Source organism: Perissodus microlepis, chromosome 1 (assembly GCF_051167445.1).
Source record: "Perissodus microlepis isolate ML-2025 ecotype Zambia chromosome 1, ASM5116744v1, whole genome shotgun sequence".
Lineage (NCBI taxonomy): Eukaryota > Metazoa > Chordata > Actinopteri > Cichliformes > Cichlidae > Perissodus > Perissodus microlepis.
The window spans coordinates 1281671-1294183 of NC_140461.1; the positions used below are offsets into that span (position 1 = coordinate 1281671).

General features: G+C 48.9%; 2 protein-coding genes across 2 annotated transcripts in view; both read right to left on the bottom strand.

Moving 5' to 3' along the window:
- Positions 1 to 1476: 1476 nt before the first annotated feature.
- Positions 1477 to 4887, bottom strand: pop4 (POP4 homolog, ribonuclease P/MRP subunit). The gene is made up of 7 exons (XM_084925842.1): positions 4761 to 4887; positions 3804 to 3859; positions 3333 to 3556; positions 3179 to 3256; positions 3038 to 3099; positions 2293 to 2394; positions 1477 to 2068 (listed from the first exon to the last, which is right to left on the bottom strand). The coding sequence occupies exons 1-7, from the start codon at positions 4765 to 4767 to the stop codon at positions 1932 to 1934; spliced, it is 666 nt and encodes a 221-aa protein (XP_084781968.1). The 5' UTR covers positions 4768 to 4887; the 3' UTR covers positions 1477 to 1931.
- Positions 4888 to 5889: 1002 nt separating this feature from the next.
- The window catches only part of tpcn2 (two pore segment channel 2), a 20791-nt gene continuing 14167 nt past the window's right edge, over positions 5890 to 12513 (bottom strand). Inside the window, exons 14-25 of the mRNA XM_084925782.1 lie at positions 12292 to 12411; positions 12124 to 12183; positions 11511 to 11639; positions 11271 to 11320; positions 10965 to 11064; positions 9132 to 9203; positions 8985 to 9055; positions 8782 to 8887; positions 8432 to 8514; positions 8271 to 8352; positions 7704 to 7795; positions 5890 to 7617 (exon numbers count right to left, since the gene is read on the bottom strand). Of these exons, the coding sequence (XP_084781908.1) occupies positions 7539 to 7617; positions 7704 to 7795; positions 8271 to 8352; positions 8432 to 8514; positions 8782 to 8887; positions 8985 to 9055; positions 9132 to 9203; positions 10965 to 11064; positions 11271 to 11320; positions 11511 to 11639; positions 12124 to 12183; positions 12292 to 12411 (1044 nt within the window). The 3' untranslated portion in view covers positions 5890 to 7538. The remainder of the gene's footprint in view (positions 7618 to 7703; positions 7796 to 8270; positions 8353 to 8431; positions 8515 to 8781; positions 8888 to 8984; positions 9056 to 9131; positions 9204 to 10964; positions 11065 to 11270; positions 11321 to 11510; positions 11640 to 12123; positions 12184 to 12291; positions 12412 to 12513) is intronic.

A 12513-nucleotide genomic window follows, 5' to 3' on the forward strand; every position in this document is an offset into this window, starting at 1 on the left:
TTTTACTGTAAACAGGACAAGTGCTGATGCCATAAACCTGAAGGTCTGGACTGTCTTGATCTGGGTCAGTAATCTGAGCTGAGTGAAACAAGCCTGACTGTGCAGAGACGGCTGCAGCTCACAAACATGCACGAGCAGCTCTGAAAGGCCGGCGAGGACGCGTGATGGCCAAACGCTGCTTCAGTCACAAACATCAAAGTTCTTTTTATACCTTTAAACATCTTTCAACGTCTTCAAACTTTTGTCATGTACACGCTTCACAGTTAGCTGATAGGGAGCCAACAATCACATGACCCCCTATCAGCAAGCACCTGGCGACAGTGGGAAGGAAAAACTCCCTTTTAACAGGAAGAAACCTCCGGCAGAACCAGGCTCAGGGAGGGGCGGGGCCATCTGCTGCGGCCGGTTGGAGGTGAGGGGTCAGTCGACCTAAAAACAGAGCCACTAACGTTGTTTGGATTATTCTAGCCTTTATGTTTTAAAAGCATCTCGATTTAGTCGTTTTTCCCTCAGCCGCCTGATACAAATGTGAAAATGCTGCCTGTCGTCTTTGTGTTGTCACACTTGGCTGAGATTTTAGGATCAGGACAACCTGAGTACAGATGTCTGCCAGAGACGTCACCTGATGTACTCTGATAAACTCTATTACATAAAGGAAGATGTAAGAATCAGACACCAGCTGTTAAAAACAGAATCTTCAAATAATGATTCCAGATGTTTACGTTCATTTAATCCCTGAAAACGTGCGTGAACGGCTCTGCTCCTGCTCGGCTCCGACATCGGGACGTTCATTGGCTGCAGCGAGCAGAAGGAAACTTTCTGCACCTTTAACCTCCTAAGACCTGAACTCTTTCATTACATGCATTTCATACACACACACATTCATCAAGTCTCAAAGAATTACCTGATTTTTTTTGTTTTGTTTTTAACCTGATTTTTGTTTCTGAGAAAAATGACATCCACATGAGAGGACATTTGTTTCAAATTTTGATAGAACAGCGGCAACATTTTGTATTTTAGTCTAAACAACCCAAAATGTGATGTCCACATACGTGGACGCCGGGTCCTAGGAGGTTAAAAGAGAATCCAGCCCGTGGTTTTTGGGAACAATGATCATCTCAGCCATGTTACTGTGACTGAAAACGAGACACAGGTCACACTGATGGTCGTATGAACTGGATGAAAAGTGAGGAGGCGGTACATGTCCTCTGAGTCCACGTCCCCTCATGAACTTTTCCACAGGTTCACAGAAAAACAGACGGCCGAATAAAAACTGTCCCGAATGCTGTCAAGCAGGTTTTCCTGCGAGTTACCTGAGCAGCTGTCACGACATCAAACTCAAAATGCTTCCAATCTTTCCCACGACCCACACGGGATCTCCTCCCCTGGTAAAATCAGCAGGGCAGACACGGCTGATGTGTGCAGCTGTGTGTCCACGGGACAACAGCTGGTGAGGTTAATGAGGGTCGACACCAATAACGGGCCAATGATTTTATTCTGTTTAAATGAAACACAAAGAAAACTTTGTCTCAACGTTACAGAAATATAAAACTCAGATGTGATGAGCGGCTCGCAGCAGGAACGTCGGGATCAGTTTACAGGAAGCCTTCCATTTCTTTAATCCGCTCTGCACAGGCGGGGAGCGTCTGCACTCAAGTGGAAAAAACCAAAGTGAACAACTGCTCAGCTTCTCACAGGTATGGTGACGCCAAATCAGCTGCAGGGTTTACATAACAGTTCCTGTAACAGCAGATGGGGGGCGTCGTCTCTCTGACTGCACACCTGCAGCTTTGTGTGAGACACCTCAGTCCAAACCTCAGTTTTTCCTCGAGCTTTGTGAAGCTGGAGCGGAGCCGAGGTGTGCCCATTTACTCCGGCCGTCGCTGGCTGCAGTTCCTGCGACGGCCTGTGGGAGCAGCAGCTGTAAGCTCTCACAGGTCGATGGTTCCTTTCACTTTGAACTTCTTGGCGGCGCGTTCGCCGGCTCGATACTCAAACTTGCTGCCGTAGATGTGCGAGACGAAGCCGTTGATCTCCACTGCAAACACGCTGTTCCTCTTTGGGATCACTGAGGGGCCGAAGCAGGAAACCACGTTTAAATCCGATGAAGCAGATTCATTACTGCACACGCACCTTCACTTCCTGTCTTCAGCCGTAACACATCCTCTTGCAGTCCACATTCAAACAATTACACCATCGTATTCATCTGTAACACACAGTCAGCCCGCCACTGTGTGTCACTGACTCACATTCATACAAACCAACACACGGAGAGACTCACACACTCCTAACCTTTCAGTTTGTCGTCTCTGGTGATGATCTTGAAGACGTGTTTGAACTCTTGCAGCAGAATCCCAGACGTCCCCACATAAGACGGACACTTGGACCGCACCACTGCAGCGGGGACAAGAACAGACTGTCATGTTGCACGAGCCTGCACGCGTGTTAGGTTTCAGTCTCTGCAGCAGCAGGAAAACCAGGAGCTGGGGGGGGGCTGCAAAGAGGCTTGCAGTAAGCAGCTCAAACAGTTCAAACATGCTGCTGCAGCGAGTAAATACTATATCAATTTAAACTTCCAGATGATTTCATGCTAAGCATCAAAACTGACTCTGCCTGTTTGGAGAGTAAAGAAGGAAACCAGGAGCTTCAGGTGCTCACAGCACTGCTGTTCACGCGGTTATTTCCTAATAAAAGAATAAAACTGAGATGCAGATGAACATCTGAGAACAACAATGTTCCTGAGAAGACTCGTGTCCTCAGGAAAGCAGTGAGTTTAAAGAGCACTTTCAGAGGAGGGCAGCACTCTTACGTCCTCTCGAGGCTCCAGAGGTCAGCACCTCTGGGACTCATGGCGCTCGGAGAGGAGCAGACTTACTGACGTGAACGAGGCCAAAAGTCGTCTTAACCACAAACTTCATTTCAGACCAAAACGATGACTGGGAATGGAACAGGACGCCTGGAACACTGACGTTTTACATTCCTGAGTTTTCTGCTACAAATGAAAGAAGACGAAGAAGAAGAAGAAGACGAAGAGTACCTGTGAGGATGGCTCCGTGGAAATCCGCCTTCAGGAGCTTCTGCTGCACAACCTGTGGATTGCTGTGAAAACATCAGGATGAGGACTCAGCGAGAGCAGGACAAACATCTGGACAAGCAGCTGTCGAGGACGCCCATTTACCTCGTCGGCTTCAATCCCCCGCACAGGTCGATGATGTACCGTCTCCAGAGTTCATGCAGAGGAAGGAAAAGCTCGTATCTGCAGTGAGGAGGACAAAGACAGTGATGCAGGAGGAGGAGCAGGTGGAGGAGCAGGTGGAGGGTTTCTCACCAACCTCTGGTGTTCAGGCTTGATCTGGAAGACCTTCAGCTCCCTCTTCTGCCGTGCGTTCAGCCCTCGGGCCTTGGCGCTCTTCCTCCGCTCCTTCTTGGGCCGGCTGTAGCCGAGGATCACGGCTTTATGGCTCAGCATGTTCTGCAGGTCGTGGCGTCTGGGCTGCTGAATGCTGTTCTTCAGGAACGCCTCGGTGAAGGCCTTCGCTTTGAAGCTGCTCTGGGGCTGACAAAGATATTTGAAGAAGTGACGTCAGGTGATTATTAAAGAGTCACGAGGCAAACAGCGTGTTTGGCAGAGCCAGCACGAGTGAAGTCATCGCTCAGCACAGAACATGAAGGACAGTTTGCTGACTTTTATCTAAAGGACGGTTACTGGCTGTCCCATTAAATCCTGAGGGCGGAGCTGCAAAACCTCCTCGCTTTCTTCAGATAGCGCAAAGTGTGGATGAAACACCCGAGCGTCCGCTTACCTCAACACCAAGAACGTCCACCAGCTCACGAGGAATAGGGGCTCGAACCAGACCTTCTGTGGAGAGGACACAGACACGCGTCACTGAGGCACTGAAGCACACAGAGGGGCGGGAACGACAGAGGACACGCCTCAAGGCTGGGTGGGGGGGGCACACGTCCAAAGGGGGGACACATATAAAAATGTTTGACTAAAATAAAAAGATGAAGCTTCTGTGTCAGTTTGGCAGAACCTTTGATTCCTTCATGAATCAGGTAACTCGGCGCTGCTCGAGCGTCTAACCCGCCCACTTTCTCACGATGCCGTGGGATTTTATTTTTATTGTGTTCTCGGTTTGGAAAGGTGACCTGTGACCTGAATGAATCCACAGGTGGAGACGTTCAGGAAACGTTCCTGTAAAGGTGGAGCTCACCTGTTCTCTAATTACCTTCCCTGCAGTTACATAAAACAGGTTTAGTCCAATTTCGCCTAGTTTAGCCTGTGATGTAATCACACCTGTCACACCTGGAGGCTGACGAGTGGATGATGGATGATAGCAGGGAGGAACACGCAGACCCTCCTCCGCTCCACACACAGGTGGAGACCCTCCTGACCTCCACCTCCTCCGCTGGTCACAGCTGGAGCAGTTTTAGCTTCATTAGAGAAAAACAAGAGTTTGGTTTTGATCCCGTAAATGTGAGGAGAGCTTTTTCCTCGGGGGCGGGGCTTCTGTGGTCAGCACAGCTGCATTAAGGAGGAAATGGTGGATGTAAACACGTTGTTACAGGTCTCCACGTGCTACTCAAAAGTGATGACGTCACATTAATAATTGATTACACGCGAGCCTCTCCTCAGGTAACACGCCCCTCCCCCCCGGAGACCCAACCGACCGGACAGAAACGAAGCTCGGACCGGAGGAGAGCCCCTCCTCCCACCGAGTCCGTGTCCAGGTGTGTGCTCACACGCTCAGCTCACTCACCCTCCATGGTTCCAGACCTGAGCCGATCTCCTCTGAGGATCCACGAAGAAACTCCACGACACGCGTGTTTTCAGCACTGCCCGGCTCACTTCCGCGTCGCTCTTCTTCGTCACGTATTTAGAGGATGAAGCGGCCGCTGGCGCGCGCACAGCGCCCCCTGCTGCTCAACAGTAAAAGTTCTCGGACATTTTTTCCGGTTATCGCAGTTTTATTTATTTTATCTATTAAACTTAAATATTTCCTGTTTTTTTTTCCATCTCGCTCGTTATTGTGGAAATATGACGTCACTGTCACAGTCTGCGTTTTACCTCTGCATCAGCTGCTTTTCCTGTTTTTTAAAGCTCCGTTCGTCCTTCTCGTTCACTGATCTTGCTCCGTGCTGTGACAGTCTTGAGCTTTGCTGTGACACTTCCACAGAAACCTGCAGCAGATCTTCGTGGAGCTGGCAGCTGCTGAGTTTGGAGCAGATGTTTGAGAGCTTCAGGGAGAGGCAGCAGACTTTATTGCACTAAATCACTTGAAGGTGATTGCAGTCACACTGCAGTATGAACAGTTTCCCTTTGTGTTAGAAAAGTGTTTGCAGACAGTTTCATCCACAACAGCTCAAAGCGAGGGCTGTGCTGCCTCCGTACCCTCCCGTGGTTCTTGTTGTCCTTCTTTTTTACAGACCCCCGTCTGAGGGACACTTCTGGTTTGCCTCCTGCTGTGAGACCTGAGGCCGGATTGCTTCCACACATTTGTCCTTCAGTCTCTGAGCGGACTGGAGCCCTCGTTGTTCATACGCAAACATTAAAGAGATTTAATAACGACAGAACTGAGCTTCAGAGGCTCTTTGTCCCATTTTACTACATGCAGCTCTGTGAGAGCAGGTGGAGCTCACAGAGAGGGTGGAGGGGACGTTTACAGAAACACATCAGAGTTGGGAAAGCTGCAGGTAGATGCTGACTATGTTCAGACGCTTCCACCAGAAACTGATGCAGAAAAGACACAGAGCATTTTACAGGATCATTAGATCATTACAATAATAATTGTTATTACTGAATAAGTGTCATGAGATTCAGTTGACATAAAAATATTGAGCTGCACACTACAGCGAGCTGATGGCGTGAACGGAAACACGAGAGACGTCTTTGAGTTTCAGAAAAATATTTATTTCAAATCTGTTTCTGGGACATTCATACAAAAAGTGAGTTTTTCCCTTTTTACCCTTAGAGGTAGCAGCTCTGCACCACCAAACTCTCAGAACACGCTCGTCTAAAGCCTCGGCACGCCCTGAACGCCACATACAGCAGAAATCATGGCACGGCCGTGTGTTTGTCTGACGTCAGGTTTCAGGGAAAACTCTGCGACGCTCAGCCTCGGGCCAGAAACACAGCAGAGATCCGATCTGGTGTCATTCCAAGAAAAACAACTTTTTTATTTCCTGACAGACAAAACAAAGTCTCAGATAGGTCACTGCTTTCAGGTGTTTCCTGGTTTCTGGACAATTTGTCCTTCACACGAGGGGAAACCCCACAAACGTGGCACCGACCAGTCGAACGAAGCGGAAACCTCTAAAGAACTCAGGCATCAGAAACCATCAGCGATGTCCTTCCTGTGCACACGGCAGCGCTTCTATGTTAAACGTCTCGATGAACCCGAGCTGCAGGCGCCCAGCGGCGACTCGGCTCCAGCCGATCTGCAACATTTTCCTCTGATGTGTCTGTCGCTGCTGATGACGAGGTCAGAGCAGGAAGTGAGGAAAGCTTCAGCAGCTCAGGCTGCAAGTGTCCACAGACGACACGCGCATCGCTAAGACAGTCAGGAAACACGGACCTGTGGGACGAGCCGGTCCCTGCAGCTCGTGTCTCTATGTGCAGATTAAGAGGATTTTAAATAAACGTGCTCCCGTAGCTGCTGTGTATCCAGTTTGGCAGACGTCTCCCTTCTTTCTTAGAACAGATCTAAGACACTTGGACCTTCACAAAAACCCGAGCACTGATGTTCCTGTCCACGCGTGGGGACATGGCTTCCTGTCATCTCCACAGCTGGACTCACAGCAGAGATCAGCCCAGAAGTCATTACCATCTGCTCGGCGTCTCGCAGTGATGGAGACATGTCTCCGTCTAATGTTTGGCTCAGAAAGAGTAGAAAGACGTGCTTTTGTGAACCTGCAGTGATCTGTGATGGATTTGACATGTCATCATCCTAACACGTGAAAGGTGTCAGCCTCTGGCTCCGCCCTGAACTTGATGAATGAACAGCGCTGCAGAGCAAACGTGCGGTTTGTGTTTCCCTAAAGTGACCTTTGTGACCTGAGCCTGCGCGCGTCTGCGAGGATTTCACACTAAAGTCTGAAGTAAACCTGGCGGTGAATGTGTGCGCTGCGTAACTCCGTCAGGTGGTTTCAGTCTGCAGTGAACGGAGACCCGCGTCTCCTGGAGGCTACAGCGCCGGTTTGATGAGACGGTGTTCTTGGATTTGATTGGCCGTTTGTCTGCATGCAAATCTGATGGACTCGCGCTGCCGTTGGGTCTGTGCTTTCAGCTCTGCTCAGCGCCGCTCCGGTCGGCCAATTAAAAGTTTGTTCTGGCAGCTTTTAAACGCGAGCCGCAGCTTTTTGTGATTTCGGTTTGATTTAAATGAACGCAGGTGTTTCTCAGAACAGGACGGGACTTCACTGCAGGGCTTTGACTTGGAAATAGTGGGATTCCTGCTGGACTCAGCGGACGTTTTGCATTTAATATTTTACAGGAACTTAAAAATGAACTGGCGGCAGAGCCTCGCAGGGCGCCGCCGTCACCACTGCAGCTGTAAGTGTGGATGCTGGTGCAGCTGGCACACCAACTCCTCCTCTGTGGGCTCCTGGATCTGCTCCCTGCGGAGACACGGGACCCACGGCAGGCAGTGAGCGCGGACTCAGGTTGGTCAAGCACTGAAATTCAATAAATAATAAATTCCCACCTGAATATGAGCTGAACCGAGGTTTCATATCTGATCCTCTCCACATCCATCACAGAGCAGCTGTGACTGCGGTCCCACTTGTAGATGAAGTTCTGTTAGGACAGAAAGACACACGTCAGAGCCTCAAAGCAAAGAACTGGAAAACCGCGAACAAACGTTTACAAGCGGCCTGTGCAGATCACAGCGGGACACGTGGCCTCAGACATTTCGAAAGAATCAATCTGATCGTCACCAGGAAGAGAAGCTCGTTTAAAACAAACTCCTGCAGGCGAAACAGGAACATTTAAACTGCTGCTGCCGTGTAACCTGAGCTATCTGAAGAAACGAGGATGTCCAACATTTCTGAGGTTTTGCTTTCTTACAGACGTATCACAGTCGGGAACGCCGCCGATTCCTTCTCATATACTTCAATGTCGTTATTATCAGGATGTCCTAAAGACTCTTTCTGATTAAGAAGAACGCCGAGTCGGCCCTGAGGCTTTCAGCTGGCTCTCTCTCACTTCCTGCCGCCGACCTTCTTATCTGACACCTGGTTCAGGGGGCGCCTGCATCGAGCGAGTCTCTCACCTCTAAGATGAGCGCCACGAACAAGTTGACCCACATGACCGACGAGATGAGCCACCAACACACGAAGTAGATCTTGGACCACCTGGGAAACAAATCATCATCATCATCCTCCTGGCAGTAACCACCATAATTAAGCCGCTGGGCTTAAACCGGTTTCTTACTCTGTGGTGTATCTGCTGTAGGCGTCGATGAAGGCCTGCCAGTTGTTGACGATCATGACATCGTAGAGTAAAATGACGGCAGCCTGAGAGAGGAAGGACAGATGCTTCAGCGCGTTTTAATCCCAGAGCCTCTAACTGAGCCGTGAGCAGGCTTACTGAAAGAAAACCGTTTTTATTTAAACAGAACAAGTCAAGTTCAGAGAAAACTAGAAATGCAGTAAAATCAGAAAAAGGTCCCAGAATCCTCAGAGACATCCTCGATCGGATAACAAATCCTCTGACCGAGGACAGAGACGCTGAACCTCAGGTTCAGGTGAGGGACCGTCTGCACTCATCCAGGTGTGACTCACGCCAAAGTCGTCGAAGTTGTTGGGCCAATACTCGAGCTGCTCGTAGGTGCCGCACGCCACGCTGAAGTTGGAGGTGATGTTCTCCATGGAGGTGTTGGTCGGCACACTGACACGCAGAACGACACGAAACTGAACTTTATGATTTATTCATCAACACGTCCCAGTTTACGTCTCAGCGTGCTCAGACAGAGAAGACGTCTTACCTCGACTCAGGAGGTTTAATGGCGCCCTCGAAGAGCCAGATCCCAAACACAGCAAACACGTAGTACACCACCTGCACGCAAACAGCACGTCAGCAGCTTTTAGATTCACAGCACATCAGCTGACCCGCCCACGCTGACATCACTCACCACCAGGATCCCCGCGAACGCTCGCAGGTTCTTCACCAGGTCCAACAGCGTGCTGGCAACCAGAGCCATGAGCTGCAGAACAGAGCAACGTGCAGACTGAGTGGGAGGAGTCACTGCGTTTGCTGTTTCCTCTGTGCAGGAAGTTCATGTTTTAAAGCTGCCGCGTGTGGAACGCAGAACGATTATTTGAAATCGCTAAAAACTGTTGTTGATTCTCAGACTGCTGTCGTTCACAGCGGACATGGACGCTTCTTTCACTCTTTAGAACCGTCCTCTCTGTCCACATGTGGCGTCCTCACACCAATGTCCACATGTTGGACAGAGAGGACAGATGGTTTCATTTCATTTATTTATTTATAAAGCACGTTTAATAACAGGGAGCTGACCAAAGTGCTGCACAGAGTAACAGTTAAACAATGACATTAACAACGACAGGTAAGAAAATTAAAAGAAAATTGGGATAAAAGAATTTTTAACTCTCACAGTTTCGAAAGCCAGAGTAAAAAAATATGTTTTAAGATGCGATTTAAAAAGAGTGACAGTCGGGGCCTTTCTAACGTGGAGAGGTGCAACCGCAACCGCAAATGCCCGATCTCCTCTATGAAGCAGCCTAGACTTATGTGAGGTAAGGAGCAGGTGATCGCTTGATCGAAGGGCTCTAGAGGGCGTGTAAAGCTGCAACAGGTCAGACGAATAGTCCGGTGCCCGGCCAACCAGCACTTTATACGTCAAAGATTTTGAATTTAATTCTAAAACGCACTGGCAGCCAATGAAGGGAAGCTAGCACGGCAGTGATATGTCGGTGTTTCTTCACACGAGTCAAAAGGCTTATGACACCAACTGTGTGCCATCTGAAATCTAGTCTGAGATCCTTCCCAGATGTGGCAACGCCCACTCGCATCCTGGGCCATGTGACCTCACTAAGTCACATGATAGGGTGTGGTTAGGTTTCACCTGAAACCCTGGCTGATTGTGACCTGCACCCGTTTTCACACCTTGGCTCGTGTGATTAGGTAGAGCAGGGGTGGGCAACTCCAGGCCTCGAGTGCCAGTGTCCTGCAGGTTTTAGATGTGTCCTTGATCCAACACAGCTGATTCAGATGGCTAAATGACCTCAACATAACTTGAAGTTCTCCAGAGGCCTGCTAATGAACTAATCATTTGATTCTGGTGTGTTGACCCAGGGTGAGATCTAAAACCTGCAGGACCCCGGCACTCGAGGCCTGGAGTTGCCTACCCCTGAGGTAGAGGATCCACAGGGGGTCCACGGCCCTCTTGGTGACGCCCACAGGGCTTAAATCTGTGACTCTCCACCAATCGCTGCTCTTTGAACTGAAGAAACGTATTTAAGAAAGTTAAAGACGTCCGGACGCTTTTGTTTCCGAGCTCCTTGGACTACGATGAGCTGGAGGACTGAGGAGCTCCACAGACTGGTTTTGTTCCAAATCGGCCTCAAATTCTAAATGAGCTCTGATTGGGACATTTTCTTAGTTTCTCTGTTTTCTGTGTTGCACTGTTAATAAAACCTGAGTTTATGGGAGTGTCCCAACGTTTTGCAGCTGGGATTGGATTTTTCTCACTTTTTGAAAAGCCGATGAAGCTCGATGGTGAAACAGGTGATGTAAGGATGTAAGAAGCAGCGAGACACTTGCTGACGATGCTGACTCACACACATAAACCTGACCTGACTCACACACATAAACCTGACCTGACTGTCACACATAAAAGCATTTATATATTTTTGTCTGACCTTCCAAGTGAAACTGTGAAAACAGTGTTTGGATATGATTCGTCAAACTCTGACAGACGACGTGTTTGAATCTGGGATCGTACCTTGATGTCCGGGATGATGCGCAGGAAGCGGAAAACAATCAGCAGGTTGACCAGACGGATCATCTCCCACAGCGACAGCACGCCGTGAGCGGAGGGTTCCCTGCGGTCAGAGGTCAGCATTTGTAAAACACGCGTGTCTTTATATGTTTGATCAGAGCGTCTTTGAAGCTCCGGGTGTGAAACGTGAAGTTACACATGAAGAGAGCCGCTGGAGATGATTTTCACTCATTCGCTGGACTCGAGTGGGACTTCTCCCACAGAAACACACAAAAGGCACAAAACTGAATTAAACAGACATGAACTCACCACTGAGAATACGGAAGCCTGTAGGTGATGAAAATGGTGATCTGCAGGGCCTGAAAGGAAGCAGGGGAAACAAATTACCCTCCCAGTGTGGTTCCTGCAGCGTCGTTACTAATGAAATTGACCAATCAAATGACTGCGATGTCATAGATTTGGAGAATAGACGGCAAACTGCCAAAAACTGTGTTTAAAAAAGCTGGAAAACTTGAGCTTTGATGCTGAACGTTAATCAGATGAGTTTACCAACAACAGGACGGTGAGGAAGCCGTCGAAGATGTTGTTCCTGTAGGACAGGTAGCCCTGCCAGCCGAACGCAAAGATCTTCACACACATTTCAAACAGGTAGTAGAGGATGAAGCACAGGTTGATGATCTGAGGGGAGATCAGGGAGTCACATCTGCTCATTGCTGATGCTTAAGTTTGAATAACTCATTCTTTGGAGAGGAAGTCCAAACTCTGACCCTGTGATGAAAGTCCTGCAGCGTAGCTGTAACTTTACTAACTTAGCGTCCCTTAAAAATGCAGTTTTAGATTAATGCTAATAACAAGTCGACTTATGCGATGGCAGCAAATGTCTGTCAGTGAGTTTACTGCAGTCACGCATCCAAAACAATCTGCAATGAGACAAGATTTCAGGTCCTTGTGGCAGCGACAGTCTGACCTCCGGAGCAGCTGAGCAGATACTTGCTAATGCTAATCAATAACCTTCAAAATAAAATCCTAGAATTTCTGGAGCTCCGCCTTCATGGGCGGTCTGTTAGTACAGTGACCTCACAGCAGCCATATTATTGGTCACATGATGTCATTAACAACGCTTACATTAAGTCATTTACACAGTGAGTGCGACTGTTTTCACCTCCAAGACGAAGTTGTCTCTCTCTGCTGTGGACTTCTCAGAGTTCAACACCAGGACAGTCTGAAACACACACACACACACACACACACACACACAGTTGATGTTACAACAGGCTGACCCGCTCAGTGAGTGTATGAGTGTGTGTGTCTGTGCGTGTGCGTTACTTACACATATACACACTACATTGGCCAGAGCCACAGCGTTTCCAAACAAAATGAGATAGTAGTGACTGAAGATCAGCTGGAGTTTCTGCAGGGTGGGAGAGCTGTACTGAGGCAGAGGAGGGTGCTGAAACACACACACGCACACGCACACACACACACACACACACACACACACACACACACACACACAGTCAGACACAGTCTCAGAGATGTAATGCTGAGCACG